The sequence below is a fragment of the Genypterus blacodes genome, unplaced genomic scaffold, assembly GCF_046128005.1.
Source record: "Genypterus blacodes isolate CSIRO-AG114 ecotype Tasmania unplaced genomic scaffold, CSIRO-AGI_Gbla_v1 ptg000348l_1, whole genome shotgun sequence".
Lineage (NCBI taxonomy): Eukaryota > Metazoa > Chordata > Actinopteri > Ophidiiformes > Ophidiidae > Genypterus > Genypterus blacodes.
The window spans coordinates 1,006,392-1,019,006 of NW_027467132.1; the positions used below are offsets into that span (position 1 = coordinate 1,006,392).

General features: G+C 43.7%; 1 protein-coding gene across 1 annotated transcript in view; it reads left to right on the plus strand.

Annotated features, from left to right (window-relative positions):
* The window catches only part of col11a1a (collagen, type XI, alpha 1a), a 62,961-nt gene extending 52,385 nt beyond the window's left edge, over window positions 1-10,576 (plus strand). The window contains exons 54-67 of the mRNA XM_076138141.1: window positions 475-528; window positions 3,203-3,256; window positions 4,571-4,678; window positions 4,988-5,041; window positions 5,146-5,199; window positions 5,850-5,957; window positions 6,433-6,486; window positions 6,583-6,618; window positions 6,717-6,770; window positions 6,853-7,099; window positions 7,711-7,823; window positions 8,196-8,264; window positions 8,970-9,203; window positions 9,292-10,576. Coding sequence (XP_075994256.1) covers window positions 475-528; window positions 3,203-3,256; window positions 4,571-4,678; window positions 4,988-5,041; window positions 5,146-5,199; window positions 5,850-5,957; window positions 6,433-6,486; window positions 6,583-6,618; window positions 6,717-6,770; window positions 6,853-7,099; window positions 7,711-7,823; window positions 8,196-8,264; window positions 8,970-9,203; window positions 9,292-9,438 — 1,386 coding nt within the window. The 3' untranslated portion in view covers window positions 9,439-10,576. The remainder of the gene's footprint in view (window positions 1-474; window positions 529-3,202; window positions 3,257-4,570; window positions 4,679-4,987; window positions 5,042-5,145; window positions 5,200-5,849; window positions 5,958-6,432; window positions 6,487-6,582; window positions 6,619-6,716; window positions 6,771-6,852; window positions 7,100-7,710; window positions 7,824-8,195; window positions 8,265-8,969; window positions 9,204-9,291) is intronic.
* Window positions 10,577-12,615: the final 2,039 nt, after the last annotated feature.

The following is a 12,615-nucleotide window of genomic DNA, read 5'->3' on the forward strand; positions in this document are numbered from 1 at the left end:
AAATGAGGTTTTTATCAGTGCCAAAGAGAAACTGAGAGAAACAGGGGTGCATGATGGGAAGCTCTCTGTAGAGAAGCATCTTTGATATGAGATTAGATTCAAACTAAAGTCTCATTGACATTGAAACAAACAGTGTAGCACGTTTCACTTCTCTCAAATATTTGCCAATGCAAATGTTGAAGAACAGCTTTGATTGCTCGCAATTAACATGGGAGATAATTGGATAAGGGAGCAGAGTGTGTATCGTTACACTGCAGGGCTTCAGCCAATCTGGGTCTTGGCCTGACTTTGCTGTCGTGTCTCCAGTTTGAACATTCTGTACGTGCCAAAGCCATATACTCTGTGTTATTGTCTTCTCTATAGTCTTCTTGGGAGACATATTGAGTAATTTTACCAGACATGCTGCCAATCTGTCAATCCAAACTCTCCTACTGGATTTTTAATTGGCGTTTTTGCTTGCTTGCTTATTTTCAGGGACCACCAGGTCCATCGGGAGAAGCAGGACCACCTGGACCACCTGGCAAGAGGGTAAGTCTCAGCCCGGGGAAGTTTCATGAGTTCATACGTCCATATTGTTGAATTGTGATGAGTTAGAGAGTGAGAGAGATGCGGCGTTTGAATACAAACTCTCTCAGTAAGTTTACATTTACACACCATTCTCTGTCTTTGTTGCATATAAGGCAAAGCTTGGATGGACGTTACATACATGTGTTGACAAATTGAATGTGCATGTAAACTGGCTGCTTATGAAGCCCTGAAGTCATCACACAGCTTCTCGTCTCGCTACAACAACTCTGCCTCAATGATTCCATCTTGGCACTGAAGCACGAGAGATTCACTTTCAGTTTACGCCAGAATGAGGAAAACAAAGGAGATTTAAGGGGTCAAGGCGTCGCGCCGTCTGCAAGAAAAAGCCCCGAAGCCACAAAGCCCGTTGAAAAATGAACATCAGGCTGTGAAAATCACCAATCGCTTCTGTTCTTGACGAAAAAATTGAGAAGGCTTAGCGCTAGAAAGAGGAGCTGTTGGTTCCAAACGCACTTCCCTTCCTGCGGCACAGTGGAGAGCGAGAGAGATATAACGAATCTGACATGTTATTGATCGGCGGGCGGCTTGATTGACAGCCGCAGGAAAACGTGGCTTAACACGGACGTCACAATGATAACAGAAAGTCAGACTGGACACAGGCGGGAGGGGAACTAAAGGACATTTCAACTAAAATCACTTTAAAGAGTCCATAGGTAGGAATTTCAAATGTACAATTTAAAGTTCAAAGTTTAAATCATCACAATTGCAGCCATGGTGAGCTTTATTAACCCACTTTATGCTGGATTAGCTGTTTCAAGCTACAGTGATTCTCTGTATGCATCACAGACTGGACTGTTTTTTGGATCTGCACATCTTGAGGTCCAACATTTACATTAATCCAATATGATGCTGCACCCTCCATTCTCCCTGGGATTCAAAGAGACGTCACAGTGTGGAGTGACGAGCTGCATTTCAAACACAGACTCAGTCACACGTGTGCATCTTCACACCCGGGTTGATTGCTTTTCTAATGTGGCAGTATTCAGCGTGGGATCAGCATATGTTGATAAATAGCTTTGGGATTATGGCAGGGAAACGGTTATGTCATCACTCACAGGTCTGTAAACGCTGAAAAAGAGTAGAGACCTGCAATTCCCTGTTTCTCTTCACAATACATCATTTCCATGCCGGAGTTGTTCTGCATCTAACCTCATTTTTTGCGCCTCCTCAGCATTTTGCCAATAGCAATTAAAACAGATCCTTAAATCTCTCTGAAGCCCAGAATCTAAATCAGAACCAATCGATTTATCATTGCAGAAATGTCTTTGTTTACGTCTTATCTGCTTATGTCTTTTTAAACGTGTTCAACTTTCCCTCTGGAAAAAAAAGGATCATTGATTAACCTCACCTGCCGTTAATTCTGTTGTTCCTCTGGTTCAGATAAATCTATTTAGGCTTTCTCAGCAGCACGTAACAAATTATATTCAATTTAGAACATAATGTTAACTAACAAAGGCATTCAGAGACCAAACTGCTCCAGATTTGTCATTTTAATTAAAATAAATCGAACATACTTAGACGTATTTCATCTACTTCTGAATCTTATACATTTTGGAGAAGGCCTCAATGGTATTAAGGGTTTGTAAAAAGATGAATGTGCAAAATATAAACTAATCACCATGCAAATACAAAATACAAGAGAAGGTAAAGAGCAAATCCTGGAGGTATAAAGCCCCTGGTGTTACTTTGTGCTGGAGTTCAGAATCTGAGGTCATTTTGAAGATGCGCTGCTAATTAAAATGCAATAACAAAAAGGTGTTCTCACAGCAAACAGCATGTATAGGCATAGATGGAAAAGAAGAAGAATCTCAACCTTGACAAGAGCGGTGTCTGTACTCTTGCGGTTCCATCACGCTGCGATTGAAACGGCCCTTTGTGCTGATGAAGAGCCCGCCTCTTCACTACCAGTGAGGGGGACGGATCAGGAGAGAGATGAAAGCTCCTGGACGGGAGGCCGGCTCACATCTTACGCTCTGAGTCAATAGCACTCAGGCTGCAGTCGGTCAGATCAGAGAGAAATTGAATTTGGGATGGGCGACGTCTTTGAAGAGGGACGAGTGGAGGTGGAGCTGAAAGAAGCCGTGGCAGCTGTGAGAGAGCCTGAGACCACAGAGAAGAAATGACCCGACTGAAGAAGGATGTGCACGTGTGTGTGTGTTTGTGTGTGTGTGTGTTTTCTGTGTGTATACATGTCTTAATGCTTTAGTAGCAGAAGGTTTTCGAGTGAAATGCTAAGCAGCTTGGAGACAAAATGAACTCTGACCTTCATCGTGCTCAGTTTTGATTGACATCTGATGCACATAAATATATCAGACTTGCTGTTGGGTACAAGACAGACCCGAGTTATTGTATTTTTTTCTCAGTGATCCTGCTTAGTGTGTGAAATCTGGTGCAGGGCCACTTTGAGGTGTTAGCACGGTCAGGTTGGTGTCAATGTGATCCCTGTCATTGCTCCAGCTGGAACACCTCCCCTGAGTTATTACAAGAACAACCTCTCTGACAGACTGAGAGAAACAACACACACACACACAGCAAACACACAACACACACAGGTAAAACGTGCATTGATGTGGTGTTGATATGCTAAAGCTGTATCCTGTCATCTTCCCCATAGGGACCTCCGGGCACCGCTGGTACAGAGGGCAGGCAAGGAGAGAAGGGAGCAAAGGTAACAGAATCAATTCATCCTCCGCCGGTCCCTCAGCTCAATCCCCCCCATCCCCCCCCCCAAGCTCTTCCCCCCTTAGAATTTAAGGGACAAAACCACAGAAGTAATTTAATTTCTGACGTAGATTAGATGTAAATTTATGGAGGCAGCCTATTTGGGTAAATGAAGATAGCGCTTGTTTCCTTTCTCACTTGTTCTGTGGCATAAAGAGCCTGGAGAGGAGTGGAGGGTATTTATGTCCAACCCTCAGGTGTTCACATGAATGTTATCCTGTAGTTCCCTCCTCCGTAATGTCTGAACCCTTTGAGATCGCTGGGAGTTTTGCACTTGTTTTGCGTCAGGCTGCCGCTTTCATCAGCAGTAACTAAACCTACACTCACACACACTGTTCCTTTCAGCTGCTGCACACACAATATGAATCCAAGTCCTCATTACACACACACACACACACACCAGAGTCTTTATTATTGAGCTGACTCCAATTTCATTTCATGTACGGTTATAAAAGCAAATGTTCTAATACTATTTAAAGAGTTCAGCCCGCAGTAATATCATTTACATGACATCCTTACACCATAAAGAACATATAATGTGTCCTTGAAGGAGTGTGTACAAAGTCTGAGCACCAGGCTTAACTACATTTATGTGTGAGCCTTTTTAATCAAACAGAATTGATATGGACTTGTTCTGGCCTCATGGTGTGTTAAATGAGCTTAGTCCTGCAGTCAGAGTAAAGAACCTGAAGAACAAGCTGCAGTATCAGATCATACGACTATACATCTGTCCCTTCAAGGCTTTATCTGGGTTTTAGATGCCATAATGTTTAGGCAGGTACATTAAATATGAATGAAAGTAGTTCAGACTCAGACTTTATTTCACTTTGGCTTTGTGGAGCTTTATTTCTTTTAATTTTCTGATGAAATTCAAGGGAGAACAGTGCAAGATGTAGAAAACTCCTCCGGTCAGGAATTGGAGGATTTTTGCTCATTGTGGCTCATTTAAGATTTTAATTCTGATTGATAAATCACTGAGAAACACCAAGAAAGCCTGACAGGTTGTTCCTCCTGAAGCATTTAAATTCAAGATTACAGCCAAAGTATGAAGATAATTAAACTGCAGTGTGGCTCAGATGACGAGATCATAGCTTTGCAGCAATTCTCTGAGCATAATTATTGTCTTGTTATTTTTAAACACATTGTTCTGAGATAAATCTTAAATATTACCAGTACAAAGGGAAAGTGTTATTCCAAGGTGAATGCTGCATCATACATATGGAAGAGTTGTGTTTTCTAACATGAAGCCCTGATTTTGTAGGGTGAGTACGGTGCAGAGGGACCAGCAGGCAAAACAGGACCAGTCGGACCCCAGGGACCCTCAGGAAAGCCTGGTCCAGAGGGTCTGCGTGGAATCCCCGGCCCTGTTGTAAGTCTGAGTTACACCGATGATCTCTGTGATTATGCTGCGCCGCACATTCAGTCACACACTCGCACAATCCACACACACAGAGGAGCAGCAACACTGAGGCATGACGGTGGAACTCCACCATGGAACTCATTGAATAATCAATATCACCATTTGGCTTATACTTTAGCTTGGCCTGTTTACTCCAACACAATTTTTTTTTCTCCCGTTTGGGCGATTAATCATGGAGCCAAGCACAGAAAATCAATGTCTGCTCAGAGAAAATACAGCAGGCTATAACACTCACTACAATTGAATGGCTTTCCACAGGGCGAACAAGGACTACCTGGCTCCTCAGGACAAGACGGTCCACCTGGCCCCATGGTAAGGTCTCTCTCTCTCTCTCTCTTTCTCTCTCTTTCCCCCGTCTCCTATTCTTCGTCGTTTCTCTGCCAAATTGATTTCTAACTTCTCCCGTTCTTGTTCAGGGTCCTCCCGGTCTTCCTGGCCTGAAGGGCGATCCTGGGTCTAAGGGTGAAAAGGTGAGCGTGACCCCATTCCCACTGCTCCACCGCTCGCTGATTTGATTCCTCAGCTCCAAAACAGGAAGGAGAATTAACCTCGAATCACAGATTGTAACCTAAGCCTCTTTTTTTAAGAGCCGCAATTTGAACGCGGCTCCTTGGACTCGATCAAATCATGGCATCATTGTAGAATAACAAAGCGGTGTTAATACCAGTGCAGCTCTTTGTTAAAGCGGTTTGTTTTTTGTCATGGTGGCTTTAAGAGAAAAGGCCAAAAGAGGACTGGAATGCAGCTGAATATGATGTATCACTCTAACCTGTCTAATCTCACTCTTTTCATTGGCGCCGCTGTCAAATTCGGCGGTGATATATAACCGCCAAGGAGATTCAGACAGCACACATTACTCTATCTAAATTGCCACCCACACAATGACACCATGGCATGAGAGAGCCGTTTAAAAGCACACAATGGGGGCGACGTGTTGCGTGTTGTGTGTTTTAATGCTCGCGCCTCCCCGGCTCGGCTTGAGGGCTCCGTTTCAAAGTCATCGTGCTCGGATTGTGTTTGGACATTTCAATCATATTCGCTTAAGTTTGTATAATAATGAGAAAGCAGCAGAGTTCCTAATGTGTGTGTGTGTGTGTGTGTATCTGTGTGTGTCCTACAGGGTCACCCCGGTTTGATTGGTCTGATCGGACCCCCTGGCGAGCAAGGAGAAAAGGGAGACCGAGGTTTGCCCGGGCCCCAGGGTACTCCCGGAGGCAAGGGTGACGGCGTAAGTGATTGATGATTCCATTCCCTTGCTGGTCCTCAGGTCCTTTGCCCTCCACCTCCTGCCTTTTTTCCGGCCCGTTCGCCCTTCAGCAGTGCCCTAATTTCATTTTCTCATCTCAGTTTCTTGCTGTTGACTCAAACTCAGAGTGTCAAAATGCCCCTTTTGTCAGCGCACAAGAGCTTTAGAAGTCTTTTCACTCTTACAATACTATTTTAGGTTCTATTCCTTTTGAAATTGCACTGTGATGTGGGAATTACTGGGTTCATAGATAGAATCGACCCGACACAAGTCAAGTCACTGTTTTGCCTTCTGGGCTCCACGTGTGCCGGTCAGAATGAACGCTCTAAAGTTGTATTCTTCTTGCTTTTTCTGACAATAAATCCACTAATTTCATTCAAATCCCCCACGAGTAGCAGCCTCACCAATGTTGCTCTAATATCCATCTGACTCCTGCTCTCCTCCCTTCTTGTTACAGGGTATCGGTGGTTCTGCCGGTCCTCTCGGTCCCCCAGGTCCTCCCGGTCTGCCTGTAAGACTTTCATTGATTTATTCACGCATTTAAATTCCCCTCTACAAACACAATGCCTTTTGGTTAAACCCTGTGATTCTGTTCCGTCTCATCCAGGGTCCTCAAGGTCCTAAGGGTTCCAAGGGAACATCTGTAAGTTCAACCCGTGACTTGGATAGAAATATATGATAATAATGTGTGTGTCCGATCCAGCTGGGATAACAAGTCTACCTTTTTTATTTTTCTCTAAGGGTCCTGCTGGTGCTAAAGGAGACACTGGTACAATCGGTCCTCCTGGTCCTCCTGTGAGTATCTGAGACCATCCATGTTGCTTAGGACGATACGTTTTGGTAGTTCTGGTTGTTCTGATTGCTCGGCGCTCTACAGGGCCCACCTGGCGAGGTCATCCAGCCCCTGCCCATCCAGTCGCCTAAGAAGTCCAAGCGCTCTGTTGATATGCAATCAGACGCCGCAGGCACCATCATGGACTACGGCGAGGGCATGGAGGACATCTTCGGCTCGCTCAACAACCTCAAACAGGACATCGAGCGGATGAAATACCCCATGGGCACACAGAACAACCCGGCCAGAACGTGCAAGGATCTGCAGCTCTGCCACCCAGAGTTCCCCGACGGTGAGTGGGATCATTGCCTTTGTTTGACACATAAGTAAAGCTCATCACACAGGCGGAGGGAATTTCAAATCCCCTTAATTGCGCCGCCATCGATTCTCCCTATTTGTTCCTCTGTGTAATTTTAGTGTTAGTTCTGAAACCTGAACTACAAAAACAAGCCGTCTTGTTAGAAATAAGGATTGATAGCTCCATACAGGGAAGATTGCACTCGTCGGCGTTCAGACTTTGTTGTCTCCTTGTCCCCTTGCTGTGATTTGGACCGCAGTTTGCCGCAGTTTAGTTACACTGAAGTTCCGAAAGCTCAAACTGCCCACATAGCAGCATGTGCAGTCATCAGTATGCAGAGCAGACCAGCAGCATGAATTGGTTTCGTTTCACCATTAATCATTTAAACTCTGTGGGGCGGAACATTGAAACATTTTAGTTTAGAATTGTTGCACGGAAATGATTCCATGCTTCAGGCCTGAACGTTTCATCCGGTCGTTTCCAAGCCAGAATGGACATTAAATATTTTAGAGACGACAAAAGAGCTTTACAATGAGTTTTGGAGCCTTTTTTGTGTGGACGGCCTCACAAGACGCTGCTGTTTGTGTGTGCTCGCTTCTCCTCAGGCGAATACTGGATTGATCCCAACCAAGGCTGCTCTGGAGACTCCTTCAAAGTCTACTGCAACTTCACAGCTGGTGGCGAAAGCTGCATTTTCCCAGATAAGAAGTCCAACGGGGTAAGTCATTTTGGATTTCTTCCCCCTGAGATTCAAACGGGCCTCTGTGATCGTCCTTTCTGATCAGATATTCAACCATTATGCTAAACCAACACATTACAACAGAGGCAACAACGCTTTGGACTATTTATGGATTTCATGCTCACGTTTGCACTTTAAAACAGACATAACACCAGAAGGCATGTGCTATACGATGACTGGACTTGGAAAATGTGTGGAAAATGTACTTCAAGCTGCTTTATCTGCTCCCAGACGTTTGCCCCTGAGGCTTTGGATTCAGACCAGACACTTCTTCTGTTTCTCAGCTGTATGCAGAGAGCCTGAGATGATGTCTTTTGTAAACATGCTCTGTCTGGGTTTTGTTCTCCGTAGGTCAGAATATCGTCATGGCCCAAAGAAGTGCCCGGGTCGTGGTTCAGTGAATTCAAACGTGGCAAAATAGTAAGTGACGCCTTCGTCTTGCTTTCATCCTCCTCCTCCTCCTCCTCCTCCTCCTCCTTGCTGCACACACCAGAATCCTTCATCACTCAGTACTTCACTAAAAGGATTTCTCCCTCCCTCCTCTTCCTCCTGCATCGGCAAAAACTGCCACTAATAGACTCTGTGAGCCAGTGTTGAACTCCCAAACTAGTTTATAGTTTCAGTGGATTCAGGTTTCAGGTTCCAGGTAAAAAGGAATGGAACAAAATCAGATTTTAGAAATGATAACCAGACTTCATTTCCACCTATTGTTCCGTTTCACAGAACGCTGCATTAATAAAACATCGATGTTTGAAGCAGAAGTGTTCCGATACTTCTTAGTATTCTGTCTCTTTGTCTGAGGAATAAAAGAAACGTGTTTGTCCTGCTGATAGAACACTGATGGAGGCTCAGAGAGACAGAATCTGACTGAATGCTCAATGGACCTTCAGAACTGAGAGCATCAGTGTGTTTGAAATGAACGTGTCCAGACAAGATTCACATCAAGTCACAGTCCTAGTCAGGGTCATGTGTGTGTGTGTGTGTGTACCAGACCTTCATCTTTGTGCAAATCAAAAGTTCACCCGTCAAAACAACAGTCATCATATAATCCTACGGGTGATTTAAAATGCAGATTCATTTTGTGATCTTTGCCCTAACTCTCTCTCTCCCTTCACCCCCCACCAGCTTTCATATGTCGACGCAGATGGCAACTCAATCAACATGGTTCAGATGACCTTCCTCAGACTACTGACGGCCTCGGCCAGGCAAACTTTCACTTACAGCTGCCACCAGTCTGTGGCGTGGTACGACGCCACCAGCGACAGCTACGAGAAGGCGATACGCTTCCTGGGCTCCAACGACGAGGAGATGTTCTACGACAATAGCCCCTACATCACCCCTGTCTCAGATGGCTGCGCGGTAAGAGGGTTTGAACCTTGTAGAGCAGTTCTGCATGCTTTTTCTGTCATTGTTTGTCTGATCCGCTCTTGTGTTTGTGTGTTTACAGACGAGGAAGGGCTACGGAAAGACTGTGATGGAGATTAATACTCCCAAAATCGATCAGCTTCCAATCGTGGATGTCATGTTGACTGACTTTGGGGACCCCAACCAGAAGTTTGGGTTCGAAGTTGGGCCCACCTGCTTCCTTGGCTAAATAAAACGAAAAAGAAAAGAAAGAAAAAAAAAAAAAAAAGGACTCGATGGGGTCAGCAAAGAAAGTCAAGTCGAGACATTTTGGGTACCACCAAACCCCATTTCTAGCCCCCCACCCTTTTCTATGCCACATGCAAGTTTTGAATAAGAGATGGTGTAGCAGACATGTCTTGTCATGTATGTGTAACCCAGGAAAATACTTGTTGCCCTTGTAGGGCGAGAACCACATGACTTAACCACGTTACGGAGCAAAAGGTGAAGGACATTTGAAATCGTGGCAGAGGGTGATGGGATGCAACCAAGAGAGGAGGACGGGAGGTGAGGGACGTGAGACCTCCTCTCTGGACTCTCCAGGTGCTGTATGAAAATGACTACAATGGTGCTTGTTCAAAACACACAAAAAACGTATAAAGAGGTGCTAAGAAAGAAGGTGTATTTTGATAATAATAAAAACTGTAATTATTATTTTGTACAATACTGTTATTTCTGAATCCACTCTCAAAACTTGCATGTGTATCCGACTCTGCTTCAGGCTCTTTCTCATTTCAAAGATATACAGTGTAAGTTAAAGACGTCATGAAATCTAATAAAGTTATCATTCTGATCTGTTTCTGTTCAGCAAAATACTGTGTACCTGTCACCAAGCCAATAAAGTGAGCATTCAAACAATTCTCTATCGCAAAAATTAGACTGTATGCCCTTTGTATATAAGTGAACGTGTCACCCCAGCACGACTACAGCAACATCTCCCACTAATGTTGTGATCCTGTGCTATTCGGAAAGCAACCGTGCCATTCATCCTTCTCCTTCTTATTTAAATCTATTTGTTGTTTTCCTATGTTTTGTTTTTCTGACAGGCTTTATTTTGGTTGTATACCTCAAACTTTCTTGATAACCTTTAAGATGCAAGGATGTTATGCCCTGTATATACCTTGGTTACACAATTAAGTTTATATATTTTGGGTGGGGAATTTTTTTAAAGAGAGAAATGCATAACTGTTAGACATCCACTGTTCAAATCCTTCTGTGAATGCAATGAGAAGCCCTTTAGGTGACCCATTTTTGTAACTAAAATGAGAAAATGTTTTCATGTGCTTTTTATGGTTCATTTAAATATTAAAACTGGATTCTAAACAACAGTGAACTGAATGTCTGGATGGTTTGTAGTGTTTGAGAGTTATGAAGAGAAGATGTGTTTATATTCTGGGCTGGGCTTAAAGCAATAAAGTATCATCATCATACCATAGTTTTCTTTAATTCTGAGTATTTTTAAAAGTTGGTGTTTATCCCCCCCCCATGTGCTTTAGAGAAGGATTAACACAGGACAGACAGGATGTGTTTATGCATCTATACACACACACAAAGCCACTTATCCCCCCTGGATCTCTGCCCCCCCTCCTCTCCTCTGTCATACAGAGGCAAACATCCATCTTTATTACACACAGAGCAGGTAAAGTCTACAAATAGGCTCAGGATTGGACCGGGTGGGATTTCGGCAGCAGGTAATCTTGAAAATATTTCCACAGCTATGTGTCAAAAACAAATGTGAATGACTTCCTCTAAAGTCACTGAAGTCTGTTTCTATATCTAATACCTCTGTGTTGTCTTAAACAACACATCCACCCGCTTTTCCTCTCCCCTCACGCCAGCACCACTGTGCAGACTGAGTGAAAACAGACCGTTCCCTAAGCCTGCTCTCTTTTGATTGAGTGACTCGGCCGCCAACACCTCTGACCGGAACGCCAGCCAGAAGCCACACGCTTTGTGAGTTTGTTGGGCTCAATCGTGGCTGGCCAATAGGTGACGCACAACTTGTGAATATTCAACACTAAATCTTTACTGTAGTAGAGGTCAAATGAGGAGCAGTGACAAACATCTAACAAACAGTGACTGATCAGTGTTCCAGTAACTTGTTGTTCCTCACATCCCCACTCATGTTGTTGTCAACAGTGCTTTAAAAGCTATTGTGTTTATGTGCATCATTAATAAATCCCTCAACTTATTCAAGTCACACAATTGATTGAAATGAAGCAATCAAAGTCCCTGGAGTTGCTGTGGAAGATCGAACTAATAACATGCGACATTATCATATAAATGTAAAAGTATCAGCTTTGCCATTCTCAGCTGCTGATTGGAAAACACTACAGCAAATTAAGATCATAGGAAATGATGTGGTTTACATTTCTGATTTGTTTGGTGAATGGATTCTCTGCAACACAGGCAGAAACCTAAATCTCCTACACTGATAGGAAGTTCTCCTGTACTGACCCTAGTTCTGTTCCATTTGACTGCAAACAATGACTTTTGCTTTGTTTTGGTGGAGTGTATGGTGCAGTATGAACATTATGAGGACACCATCCCCAGCGACCATTTTGTCTCTAAGAATGTACCCATTTCCCTGCATCCACAGTTACAGAAAACCCATTTGCGGTTCTCCACATTGCACCGGACCAGACACAGCACCCCAGGGATCCCCCGCTCACCTGACAGCTGCAGAGGGATGAGAGTAGAGCTGAGATACTCATCAGACGTATCGCAGCACTATTATTCATCATACACCTGCCATGAAACAATCAAACTCTCAATCTAAGTGCTGCTCAATTTATGGAAATCTCCTGCTGTTGTAGTTCAAGAAATTTTCGGAATTGCTCGGTGGAGCTCACACACTGCAAAGGTGGAACACAGGCAATGCTACTTTGAAAATGTCAACAAAGGGAGAGCAGTTCAGAAGAGTAAAGTGGAACACATTAAAGCATTGCAAAGGTCTGAAACCAGCGTCTCTGTAGCTCAATAAATGAGAATCTGGTCGTCTTTCCCATGTTGTGTAGCCGACTGAACCAGACTGAGAGACGATTTAAAGGCTCAGGAAACCTCAGCAGGTGATTTGAGTTAATGAGCTGATTAGAGTGAGACACAGTGAGGCTACAATATTGATCTTTTTCATGAGCTGTAAGCCATGTAATCATCTAAATTTAAACAAATAAAGGCTTGAAACATTTGACTTTGTGCGTAAAGAATCTAGAATATATGAGAGTCTCACTTTTTGAATTGAATTACTGAAATAAATGAACTTTTCCATGATATTCTAATTCATTTAGCTGCACCTGTATGTTATATTGGATTTGCTGCATTGCGCCCACACTTTCTTACCAATCGGTGTTTGATGAATCACTTTAAT